The 13374-nt window shown below is 44.8% G+C and overlaps 1 protein-coding gene across 20 annotated transcripts in view; it reads left to right on the top strand.

The window, feature by feature from the left end:
- Positions 1 to 13374, top strand: part of HMBOX1 (homeobox containing 1) — a 121406-nt gene that overhangs the window by 29965 nt on the left and 78067 nt on the right. For 18 of the 20 annotated variants that reach the window (XM_068678930.1, XM_068678935.1, XM_068678929.1 and 15 more), the window contains exon 2: positions 11594 to 11677. In XM_068678930.1, the coding sequence (XP_068535031.1) occupies positions 11655 to 11677 (23 nt within the window). In that variant the 5' untranslated portion in view covers positions 11594 to 11654. Of the gene's footprint in view, positions 1 to 4946; positions 5133 to 11593; positions 11678 to 13374 lie in introns of those variants that run through there. The other 2 variants (XM_068678919.1, XM_068678926.1) reach the window with 2 other exon arrangements.

Below are 13374 nucleotides of genomic sequence, written 5' to 3'. Positions count from 1 at the left end.
AAAGGGTGAAATATCTGAATGTGAGGATAAGTGAAAGTTTTGCTATCGTTTTGGGCACTTCCTTGCCGCTTCCCCAAGCGTTAGGCTGGACTCTGCGTGAAGACCAAGCACCGATGTTTGGTTCAAAACCATCTCCAGCAGATAAAGCATTTTCTGCTTATTTCTGCAAAAGGAAAAGCTCCGTGATCAATTAACTACGAGGATGAACTGATGGCACCTCGGCCTGTCTTCAGTACGGACAATCTTTCCTTCTAATTCTTCCCATCCCCTTGCCTTCTGCGTCTCTGTTAGCAAGGTTCTGCAAGAAGCAGCATTAGATTTGAAGAAAGAAAGTTTTCAGAGAAGTTAGCAAGTGAAAATGGAGTACGTAATGGTAGCCATAACCATGGTCCTCGCTGCCAGCGACAGCTATAATTTTATGTGGGGCACATACATCCTAGCATACGCTTCCCATTTAAACCACACTGGTTTCAGCGCAGACCAAATTTAGGATCTAAGCATGGTGACCACAGCACTCTCACAATCTCTAATTCCTCCTCCTGCCATTTGCTGTCTCTTCTCAAATGCTCAGCGAGACTTTTTTTTTTCCTCTAGTTGTTCTATGGAACAGCTTTGATTTTTCTCACTTTGTGGTTATTTTAAGCTTCAGAAAACAATACGAATGTACTCTTCCTTTTTTTTTTTTTCCTCCCCTCTTTCCTCTGTGCTTTTATGAAAGCGGAATCTGTGTAGATAAAGCACAGTTGATCTGTTAGGGATTACTGGTTTCTCAGTTATTCTTTTGCTCTTGCATATCATGCCTTTATGTGGAAGAATATTTAAAGGTGCCGTGTAGAACAGGGAGATGAAAGCTGCTTTGTGCATTGAAGAGCTCTGGTGTCACAGGAGTCCACCTGTTCTCCCGTAACTTTATTTTTTTTTTAAGCTGAAGTTTATTTAAAGTGAATTTTCTCTGGGTTTTGACAGCCTTAAAGGCTGAAAGACCGTCCCCACAGGTGGCGGCAGCAGCACGATGCCCTGGTATTGAGGGCACAAGAGGAGGAAGCAGGAGATGTGACTCCTCTTAGCTCCAACACGGGTCACCTTGAGCCGAGGAGCGCCTTGCTTGGGATGATGTTACCCCAGCTCACGAGGGCACTGGAAAGAGTCCCTGCTCTCTTAGGAAAGAGAAAGCAAGGATAAAAACTTCTTGCATCGTCATCGAGCCCCAGAGCTCATCTCGAGTCTACCAGAGATGGGAAAAAATGGCAGTTTTGGGGCGATGATAATCCCAACACCCAAAATCTAAGAATAACTGGAAGGGATTTTGTCTGAAACGAGCAACACAGGAACCAAACCAGACAGGTTTCATGGAGGCTTGAGGTCTCTTGGTGTATCCTACGTGAAATCTTAGTAATATTTCTGGATGGTCACACTGGGTCTGTATGGAGATCCATTTAATGTAGCGTTGGGTGTCAAGCCCGGGACCATTACTGCGCCTCTCCAGCTTGCAGAGCTATCCCTCTGATTAAGTACAAGAGGGAGTTTTCTTTTTGACCCTTTCAGGCTATCAGCTTAATTCCCAGAAGCTTCGGATTTAATTACCCATATCATTACCACAACACGCATAGCTGCAGATTTTTATTAATGGCCATAAAATTGTGGCATCCCCTCGAAGGGAAGGCAGACTCGCAGCCAGCAGGTCCTTTCCCACGTCGCCTCTGGTACCAGCGAATCCCACAGGTCGCTGCAGCACCCCTCGTGCCCTTTTGCCGAGCCGCAGACCCTGCTCATCCATCTTACCCCCATTTTCCTGCCCGTTTCCCAACCTGTAGGAACCCTCTTCCCTAGATCCGTCACCAGACTTGGGTGTTCTTGCCTCTAAAACAGAGGTTTGACCCTTCTTGGAGCCCATTTCAATGTGTTTAGCAACTGCCTGACCTTTACACCTCTCTCTTTCAGGCTCCTCCCGCTCGCTGGGTTGCTTTTGTTCCTGTCCCTAAAACGTGCTCTAATCCATTTCAGTTCCTTTTCCCCGGATGATGTTTTATGACTTTGTAAATCAGCCTGAGTGGTACAAAATCAAATGCTTTCCTGAGCTACTGATAACTTATGTCCACTGTTTCACTCTTGTCTAACCTAACGATTTGGTCGTATAATAAAAAGGATTTCAGCAGATTTGTCAGGCATGACCTTCCTTTTATGAATCTGTACGGAATGTCCTCTACTAAATTATGCATTTCTAAATGTTCTGCAATTTTGGCTTTTATCAACACTCCCAATACATTCCCACAGCTGAAGCTCGAGGAGAGCTCCTGCTCTGAGAGAATTCAGCCGAACTCCCTCGCAGCCCAGCAAAATTCATCAGTTTTTCAGGATTCTCTGTAATAAAACTTTTCCACTCCTTGTCCTCGTGGTATTAGATTTTTGACTTTGGGATTAGCATTATACAGCCTTGGAGAGCTAGGCTGTAGAGCTCGGTCTCAGTTTTGGTTCCAGGCTTGCTAAATCATTTCTGTCGAGACCGTGGATGTCAGTTCACCTCTGCAGGTTTGGTTTTCTGGCCTCTTTCCTAAGGGCTATTTCGCATTTCAGCCTTGCTTTGTGCTTTTGCCTGAATATATATGAGGGAGAGGGAGGAGGAGGGACACTCCAAATCCTTCAAGTGCTCTTGCTTCGAGCCCTTCTGCTTGTGTTTCTGCCTCCTTTCAACCTATAGCTTGCCACTTGGGCTGCGCTTCCAAATACGGATTTCTCTTGGAGGTATGTTCTGACCCACCTACTTTGTGCTGCGGATATATTTAGCCAACTTTGGCTGTAACAGTTGTGTGCTGCTGTCCCAAAGCTTCCCCTGTCATCTGCTCTCCTGCCTACCTCCTTCCCCGTTACCTTGCGTGCGTCACGAGCCACCTGCCGGAGTTGGGCATCTGCAGGCAAAGCTTTCGGCTGCTTGTATTGGGTTAGTTTTGGCAGGAGGAAGAGGATGGAGGCTGAGCAGCCCCATTTTCCCCCCGTGCTGCTCGCTGACCAGTGCAGCCTGCCCACATCTGGCTGAATTCCTCCGTCTGCAACGAAAATCACAAATTCCCAAAGTCAGGGATGAGACAAAAAATGGAGACTTAAAAATTCCCCAATGCTCTGATTATGAGTTTTTAAGCAAAATGCACAAATTTGTCCATACTCCTTGCCCCCAAAGCCTGGCTACCACAAGGCAAAGGTGCTGCTCAGCTGGGCTACATGGATCACGATGCCAGAGCAACCTTGGTATGGGATCCCTTCAGACCATAGGGAACGGGTCTTTTTTTAACCTTAGCCCAACCTAGAGTGAAAGAAGCTCTAGATTACCCACTGGGTAAGTGTCCACCCTGTTATCTACCGGTTTTGATAGGAGGAAGTTGCCAAGTTGAGGAGATAATAATGAAGTTATGATAAGATTAGGGCAGACACTGCATTTAATGGGCTGACTTTTCTTTAGAAAAGTCCCTCTTCTTTTCCTGTTCCATGTCATCTAAGATGGATCCCAAGTGCGAAAAATAAATAAATAAACCACGTAAACCTGCGCCGAGTGAATCACTCGTACTAAATTTAAACCACTTATTATGGGGAGGGAAAAAAAAAAAAAAAAGAGAAGAGAACTCGGATTACAGGTTTAGCGAGCAGGAGCACATATTTCAGCCTGTATTGCCGTATTTATAATTGCCAAACTACCGATTTCTTGGAACTCTGCTAATAGCAGTGTTAAGCAGGGTTCCAGTCGCTCGTATAAATCCCCGTGAATGTGTTAAGCAGGACAAGGACCTTGCAGAAATATTGAGCCGAGAAACGAGCCCGATTTGGGGGATGCTGCCTGGGCAGGGGAAGGAGAGGTGCTTGCGGTTAGGGTGTCCTGCTGGAGCATCGACTTGAGGTTTGCTTGAGTGTTTGGTGAGGTGTGTAGGAATTTATTTCTTTTCTGGACAGAAGCATCGGAGTGTGGGAGGTTTCTGTACAGGACAAACTTGTAGCGGTGAATCCCCGTACTTTGCTGATCACTTGCTCTCCTTCACTCAGGCAATAAGTAACCACGTGGAAAAACACCTAAAAAGCCTCCTTTTCATGGTCAGGTATCATTGCTTTTCCAAACAACAGAGCCTCCCAAGCTCTGAAATGATGACAGCATATTGCTAAACGCCCCATTTTTTGTAGTTTTCGTAACACCGATGTAACCAGAGCACCATTCTCGCTGCCAGTCTGCTGACTCAAACCATCTCTGTATCTTCTCAACTACTCAGTGGGTCGAAATGAGACGGAGCCTCTAGAGAATAAATCTACCAGCGTGCACGCTTTGCCTTGGACAGAAAAATATTGCACTTGCATCTGCTGGACCGTGTACTTCTGCAGGGGTGAGAGGGCCCCAGGGGCTTTCTGGCAGAGCATGCGAGCAAGGAAAAGCAAGTGGATCCGACTGCTCCACGTGGATAAAGCCTTTAGAGGTGGATCTGATGAAAATCTGGAGCATTTTAAAGAGTTAATGCTTCTTAATTTTACGTAGGAACTTGTTATTGCTAAGTGATGCCACATTCCCCCTTAATACTTTTCTGTGCCATGCAGCAATGCAAAAACGAGGGATTTTCTCTTTGATGCCTCTTGCTGGTACTAGTGATCAAATGAAATATTTGATCAGCAGATAAACTCCTGGTTTCTTTTATTAGGTCAGCAGCAGGGCATAGGTTCCCAGCTCACTTCAGCTGAATATCCAGGCATCTTGCGCTGGGCATTTTGGTATTCACGTAGGCTCTTGGCAGTTTCCTGCGCCTGCCAAGGGTTTGCTGTGCCCCTATCCTGCAATTAATCTCCCTCTGTCAAGTGACCTGGTGCCAAGCGCAATTTCTGGAATTCTGCTAAAAAGGAAGATCTGGAGGCCATAATAACAATGGTTTCTTTTTTGTTCCTAGCATGAAGTGTCGGGCACAGCGTGCTTGCTCTGCCTCGTGCTGCCCGCGAGTTGCAGTGTCGGGCTGCGGTGTCCCCTGTGCCCAAACCCTGCACCTAGGGCACCTCTGGAGGTGGAAGGGAAAGTCAAATTCTGCCCCAACACACTGCATAGTAATTCCTTTGAGCAGATCCAGCTGGTGAGAAGCTGAACCGAGGCATTATTACGGCCACAACCCCAGGTAGGGGCTGCACGTGGGCATGCCTGGAGATGCTTTGCTCGGTGCGAGCACTTCTGCTGCTTGTGTCCTGCACTGGAGGTCTGCTTGCAGACATATTTCACTTGGCAGTGTCGAATCTCATGTCAGTTGGCATATCCGTTGCTACTTCAGAAATCGGTTAAGGTAATTAGCGTTAATTGAGATCTCTTTTCAATGAGCCCCTCGTTTATTGTATGGCTGGCCCAGGCTTGGACTCGAGAGTTTGGCAATCCCCCATCCCCAGTTTTCCCCAGATTAAGGTGCATAACTGTACACAGCCAAAGAGTTCAAGGTATAGTCTGGACTTTTTGGCGTGCAAATGTGTTGAATGTTGGTTCTCCATCAGGGTTTGTCTTTCTCATTAGAGGTTTGCAAGAATTAGCTGTGAATTGGGCTGCTCCTGCAGCTCCCTGCTGCTCCTCGCTGCCTCATGCCGTGCAGTTAGTGGCTTTGTGACAGCTTCTGCTCGGCTGCAGGGTCAGACTTTGAGCTGAACCACCCAGCTGAGAGCCACCTTCTCTTTAAATTCTCTCCTGTGATTGACCATCTCTTCCTCGTCCATCTCAGTGCTCCGTCAGACTGATCTAAGTGGATCAGGGATCTCTTTGATCACTTTGCAGCAGCTGCCAGCTATCGCTGTTAGCCAGGAGGTGGGTCCCTTGCTGTCATCCTTCCTCTATAGGGATCGACTTGTAATTGGAGGCACCAAGGCTAATTCAATTCTGGCTTCTGGTTCCAGGCAGGTTTTTGACAACATACTGAAATTTAGGATATATAACAGCGTAGGTGCTTGGTACATTAAATCCTAAAACTTACTTGTAAACTGTAATGGAAACAGAACCTGAGGTCTGCTGGAACGTGTCTGGAGATGGGTCTTGAGGGCAGCATTTCACGTTCCACCTGCCATTGAGGAAAAAAACATACTAAAAGGTGTCTTTCTGCTTGGGCTGCATTGCCTTTTATGCATCTTGGGCCCTTCTGGAATAGCTTGGGGTCCTCTCCAGTGAAATACAGATCAACTTTTGCCTGCCTTTCTGGAAGCTGATTTTTTGGGAAACTGATTTTGTGACTTCAGTCTTTTTGGAGAGAGGAGCAGCTTCTGATCTGCTTCAAAATGGAGCCCGGCCTCCAGCTTGCCCGCTGGGCAAAGCCCCTACGTTGGGTTCAGGGTGCTGCTTTTGTGTGGGATTGGGAAGGGAAAAGGGAAGAGAAATAATAGCCAATTGTTTTTGTGGAGCTTTGCTGCAGGGCATGTTGTGGGAGCAATGATTTACTCACATTCTTTTTTTTAAGTGCACCAACTGTTGCTTTCTTTATCATAAGATCAAGGCATGTGTTTTCTAAAGGGGAAAAGGCTTGTTTTGGTGGTTTCCCGTCAGTTAAAGAGTTCTGAGGAAGAAGAGGATCCTGTCAAAAAAATAAATTACTGTAAACTTGGCAGGATGCTCCTCCATTCCCTCACCACAATCCCCAAATAATGCTTTCTCCTGCATCGTAGAGCAAAGGGCTTAGAAAACCCAACACAGTCTCAATAAGAAAACAGAGGTGGTTGGAGATAACTTCTGAGCACTTTCTTTAGTAGTTTTTGTTTGTGGAAAACACGCTCTCTTGCTCCCTTTGATCTCTTTCTGATTCACTGAAACAGGTTGCCCGGAGAGGAGGTGAAGTCTCTGCCTGGAGATACTAAAAAACTGTCTGGACGTGGTGTTGGGCACCAGTTTTAGGCAGAACTTCTTGAGCACGGCAGGGCTGCAGATAACCTCTGGAGGTCCCTTCCAATCTCTTCTGTGATTAGAAGGTCACATCCTTAAGATAAGGTCTCTGCCCTGGCAGCTCGTGCCTTGTCACCCCGTGACTGAGCCAACATCTTCTGTGCAAAATGCACCTTGAGGTAACCCAAAACTGCAGCATTGCTTAGTGGTGCTTGGCCAGAGCTGCTCGTGCACCTTCCTTAGGGTCTGCACGACACCTTGCTTAGGATACAGATGAATGCACTAACTTAGAGCAATAATATTCAAATAACTTCGGCCCTAGACACCTAAAAGGCAACGCCGACCACGTAGAAGTGGATGCTGCACGCTGCCGAGCCGCAGCGCGTGCTCGGGAGGTGACAGGTCTTAGAGAAGGTTCTTAACCTTGCTTTCCAGGGCACAAATGTAACACATCCTCGAGTCATATGGCAGAGCATTTTTATTTTATTTTTTTTCTAATAGGCCTATTTTGGGAAAATGGGCTAGAGAGTCCTAGATTAGCTTCAGTATTTTGGACGTTAGTCCTACTTTTGTACACGCACCCAGATGAATTTTAAGTTTTGATACAAACGCAGTACCTGGAGTTTTAAAAGCCTGGATAAACAATAGCCTGTCTGAACGTATCCCAAGAATAAACGACTCTAAGCTAGCAAAGAAAGGCTTAACAGGAGCTATTGTCTGGCATCTGAAGCCAGACACGTTCAAAGTAGAAATCAAGCCCCAATTTTTAATGGGGAGTGTGAGTAACCATTAGAATGAACTGCAAAGGGTGTGATGGTTCCTTGGTCTCTTGCTGCCTTTGAGGCAAGATGTCTTTTGGACAGGAATTAAGCCAGTAACAGGTTTGTGTTGCTTACATTGACTTCAGCAAAGAGGGGGAGAATTGGCTGAAATGAAGTCGCCCACATTTGTAGAAATGGAAATATCCACTCATCATTTCTCCTTTCCTTCACCATCCAACGACCAGGTTTATGAGCAAGATGAAACTTGGTTCTTCAGCAGGTCAGTAGCTGGTAGCATAACAGTCCTGGGGCCTCTGTCCTCACCACTGATGCTCTCCTGGGTGGCTGGAAGCCCAGGATTTAGCCTCTCTGTCCATATTTTACTTTGACAAAATGGTGATGTTTCTCTTTCCCAAGGACAGAAGGCTCTTAATTTATTTGTAAAGCCTTTTTTTAAGAACTTACTGAGGGAGGTATTAGTGAAATACAAAGCGGTGCCGTTATTTTTTACTATGTGACTCACTCAGAAATTAAAAAGGAAAATCAATTTCTTTTCCAAATAAGTGATATGAGCCTCGTCTTTACCAAGTGACTTCCTTGCCTCTGCAGAGTGTGGTGGATCAGGGTGAACTGTTCTTCAAAACATCTAATTGCATACAGTGAGAAATGAAGAAAACTGAAGTGGATCCCAAGAATGTATTAAAAATCTAAACTAAAATGAGAATGATTTCATGTCAAGTGAGACAAATGCAGAGTTGATACTCCACTGCTTCACACATCCACTTGTCCTTGGCACCGAGAAAATGAGATTTTTAATATCTGAAAAACAGATTGCCACGAAGACTCATCCATTGTAAATTTAAGCTGCCTTTATAGCAACTTAAGCCGGGGACAGGATTGTTCATTACAACCGATTCTACAACTGTGGCCATGATTTCCATATTAATATTGAATTTTTTTTATTGTCTGCCCCAGGAAGGAAGGGGAACAGGTAGTGTGTTATCCCTGGGTTAGCAGATAATGTATTTAATGAATAATGCGAGAAGGGCAAAGGTTTGTGCGTTCGTGCTTGCATATCAGCCGTGGATTGTGGTGACACCTGTGCTGGGATTAAGCCCGGTTTGATGCTTTGCTTGATGCTAAAGTAGACCGAGCAGAAGAGTAGCGATGATCTTACGATCATCATTTGGTGGTGGACGTTATGCTGTTTTGGGCTGAATTTTTTCCCTAAAATTCGAGGTGAGGGATTGCTTCTTGTCTGAAATCACAAAGCCATTTTATTTAACCCTTAATAGGGGTGCAGGGAGAGCGGGGTGTTTCTGTACCACCGAACTTCAGATCACTGTTGAGCCTAAGACCCTTTGTAACCCTTTTCAAAAGCTGCCCTTCTGTTCTGGCAGCAGATGTCAGAAACGCTGGTTTCTTCTCCTTTTTGTTTAATTTCATTTGCTTTTGCAATTCCAGCTGCCGAGGCAGACCTGAGGATTCCCTGACCTGCCTTGCAGTGTGGCTTTGTCTGAGAATTTACGATTGCATCCAGACTGCAACAGTGCCACCTCAACCTCTACAGGAGCAAAAATTGCGACTGCCTCATATTTTCTTGTGAGCTCTCTCTTGGTTATTTCTGCTGAAATTCGAGCATCCTTTCTATCTGCCCTCACAGATCTGGAGTAGCTTGGAAAAGTTCCTTCTCACTGCTCTGTTCACATCCCAGATCTGGGCTGGATCCTAATAGCTCTTCATTTATAACATCTGAAGCCTGTACCTTCCTTTTTTTTTTTTTTTTTGTTCCTTCCATTAGCATCACTAAAATCATTGTCCTACCTTTGTCATCTCACACCTGAGTTACTGCAGCCTTTTCTTTGGCTCTCTGTATCTCATCCCCTCGTGTTCCAGTTTAATGCCGTGTTTCATGATGATGGAAGGTGATCTTTTCTTCCCTTTGTGGGTTTTGTTCTCTGCTCCTTCCACACTCCTCGCCCTCAAAGCACGTCTTTCTCTGCGGAATCCAGTTCTCTATCACTAGCCTCTCTGACCTTCAGAAAGTTTGTATATATTTAAATCTAATTTGTTCCTCTTTGGAAAACAAAACAGTTCTCTGTATTAAACTCAAAAATTGGCAATAAGTCAACTGCATGATCTCATTATTCTTTTTTTTTTTTGTGACTGCTTCAGGGAAAATGTTTTAAATACTGCTAACAGATTTAACCGAGAAGTGTTTTGGTGTAGAGCTATCTTTAAAAGGGTTTGGGTGGCTGAGACTGCAAGGGACCTGCGTGTTTGTCTTTTCCATCCATCAGTTATCCCGTGTCAAGGTTCCTCTCCCAGACCACGGTACGTGACCTGTGGTCCCCTGGGACCACGCATCTCGTCTGTGACCTTGCTCTTGGCAGCCTCCTTTCCTGGAGAGCGAGAAGGCAGCTCGAGACCTAGATGTGGGCCAAATGAATTGGTTTGGAAGTGGCAGCAGCCAGCTCCCCTCCCTGAAAACACCCAGCTCGTGCCTTTGCCAACCTGGGTGTGAGCAACTGTGGGGAAAGCTTTAAAGCCCCGCTGGAAGGTGGTGGCCAGAAGCTGCCTGCTGCTCCTTCTGGAAAAGCTTGTTGTCCCAAGTTTTTCACCAGAAAATCAAAAACTCTCATAAATAATGCAGTGTGCACCTCGGGAGCCTGGCGTAGGCTGTGTACGCCCAGTGGGCTCCATCTAGAAGAGGTGCAGTTCTTCCCCAAAACCTTCAGCAGGTCCTCGGGTGAGATAAAGGAAGATCCTTGGAAGCATTTGGACCACATTTAACACTGAGAAGAGCCAAGGAGTGTCCAGCCATGAGGCTTGGGTGCTAATATTGCAGACAAACCCTTGTTGGAGCAGAGTGAACTATTCCATGTACATCCCCTTGCTTCCCTACCCAATTGCTTTTTTATTCCAGCTCACGTAAACCCAGAGCCTGAAGTGTAAATAATCCCTCTAGATCTTTCCACATCTGCCTGGATCTCATATCCAGCCTTTCTCTTCCCCGTCGGTTAATAGTTTGACTTTCGAAGCACTTTCAGTCCGTGTTAGTTTGTGGAGAAAGACATCAGCAGTGATAGCTGGAGAAATTTCTATTAGGTCATTCCTTTTCGGAACATAGTACCTGTCTTCTGAGCTCTTTGCGGATGTTAGCCAAATAATCCTTTTAATAGCTTTTGTGAGTTAAAAGGGTAGGTAACTGTCATAAGGCTAAATGATTGCACAGATTAATTTACTTGTGGCCAAAAGAAATCAATTGTAATTTAAATTTTTGTCTGTGGACTGATTACGCTACCAGACATCAACTTTCTCCTTAGGAATCTTCCAAGTGCATTGAAGCATATGTCTGTGATTATATAGATGATATAGATTATATGGATCTGGATTACTTACAGATTATCAAGAGTAATGTGAGTCATCATTTCCAGGTTTTAATCTGTTTGGTGTACACAAGCTCAGAATCCTCATCTGGTTGGCCTTGTTTAGATCTGTAAAGCGTTCATGTGTAACATGAGTCACTGCAGTCCATAGGGTGGTTGGGTACAAAGGATTATTTACCAGGCTTTAAGACCGTGGGTCTGCTGCAAACCATGGCAAAGCTTCTACTGAAGACAAAGGGAAGAAAGCAGACAAGGTTTTAACGGTTCACAGAGTAAAACAGAAATTGAAAGAAGAAAATTCAATGGTCCCAGGGAGCGTTTTCCTTAACCGTGTTTATATTTAGTGGTTGATACACATCACTTTCAACAGAAGGTGGATTTGGGTGATGGAGAAGAATCCTTCAGAGCCCATCATTGTTTTTCCTACTGGCAAGTGAAGTGATTTGGGGCTACTGCCTGGTGAAACTGCCAGAAGGTTGCCCTCTGTAAGCTGGTTGTATAATTGTAAGCCAGATCACAAGAAGTCAGAATTTGTCTTTCACAGAAATATCTAACGTTTTTGTATCTCTTGTGTCTTACAGAATGGTGAATAACACTGAAGACCCCCAAGAGGCTTTATAACGTCCCATCCCCATGTAAAGTATGCTCAGAACTTTTCCAGTAGTGTAAGTACAAGCTAAAAACAAAACAGAAAGATGGTATCTTGAGAGATATTTTTCTGTTAATTTGTCTGGAAAGAGCAGAGAAATGGTTGCAGTGATAATCAGCAGTTTGCTAAGCTGGATAGTTCTACTGGTTTGGCATTTGCTTGATGTTTAGACCAGCGAACAGTAGCATTAAGTTCTTTGCTTGGTCTGGTTGATGCTTTTTTTCTATTCTACTTTTGTGTAACTGGAAGAGAAGGAAAATGATGCAGTGCCTAGAAACTCAGCCTTGATCAGAGAAAGAGTACCGTTAAAAGCTGGAGTTCTCCATACATCTCCTGAACAAAGTAGAGGGATGTTTAAGAGCTGTTTAAGAGATTTGAGCACCACCACAGACGTGGTGAAAGGAGATGAGTAAGTCCTGCAAGTTGTATAGCAAAGGCAAAAAAAACAACCAAACGAACAAAAAATTAACATTAAATGTGTTGGTTGAAGCCACAATTGCTGAATTGTGCCTCCTAGTGAAGTTGTCTAAATCTCATGCTTGAATTTGAGCCTATTAGTTCGTTCTTTTCAGTGTCTTATTGAATCTGGAATGTAATTGGTATCCATCCTGTTCTCTTCAATAAATAAGCAAATGAATTCAAAGTTTGAAGCTTGTCAGGCTGAAAGGAGCGGCTTGTCCTGTACTGTGCTGTCATCCATCTCTCTCACTGAAAAGTCCTATATCACTGTTCCCCATACCTCTTGTAGGCATGACTAAATGCTTGTCCAGTGGCAGTCAGATTCTTGAGGTGCTTTGACCTCTTGAATGCTGATTGTACCTTCTGTCAGACTGAGTTAGGAAGAGAAATCCTGTCTTGAAGAACAGAATCAAGAAAGTGGGCTGCCGTGAATGCAGTCAGAGTTGTCCCAGATGGGTTATTTCAAGGGTGAAGATAATTCAGCCAGCACATGGACATTCATAGTGCCAGTGCCAGTGCAACCATAGACTTCTCTGTAGTCACAGCAAAGAGTAGCAGCTGACAAAAGAATGGTTTGTGTTGGAAATTGAACTGCCGGTGTACTTCAAGCAGGCTTCTTGACACAACCATTAATTAGTTATTTTCTGTTGCTGCTGACTTAGTCTTCCACTGGAAACTTGTGGTTTCTTACCCTGTAGACAGTGCCCTGGGCCTCCTTCTCTTCTTTGTTTTAGCTGGAAATATGTTGGGTTTCAGTGTTTAACAGCCAGCACCTGAAATTGTAAAGATCTAGTTCACAGCAGGAGAGAAATCTGGAGGTAAGGCCGCACTGCCCCGTGCATCTTTATTATGCTGCTAATTCAGTCTGCAGAGTGATCTTAGAGCTCCTCTCTGCTTTGTATGAACACGAGGACGCTCTGGCAGCCTTAACTTTGAATCAGACTTCTAACAGACTTCCAAGCAATGAATTATATAGTCTAAATTTCCCGTGCTTTAGCCAGATATTAGGTGTGTTCTGCCCCTGTGCAGTTTTAGTAGGATGTCACATTATTCTGCTGCTTTCTGGAATCACTGTGGCACATTGACGTGTGGTGTTAATCAGCTGCCACCCCCATCAGAAAGGGAGCTGCTTTTTTGATTGATTCCAGTGTATGTGCGGTTAATACAGTCATCAAGAATGCAATATAAGTATAGGTGAATGATTTCTGACTGGGTGAAAGCTGGGGTGAAGCTATTTGGAGGGGGTTGGAAAGT

This window comes from Anas acuta, chromosome 3 (genome assembly GCF_963932015.1).
Source record: "Anas acuta chromosome 3, bAnaAcu1.1, whole genome shotgun sequence".
Classification (NCBI taxonomy): domain Eukaryota; kingdom Metazoa; phylum Chordata; class Aves; order Anseriformes; family Anatidae; genus Anas; species Anas acuta.
This window is presented reverse-complemented; position numbering and strand designations above follow the sequence as displayed.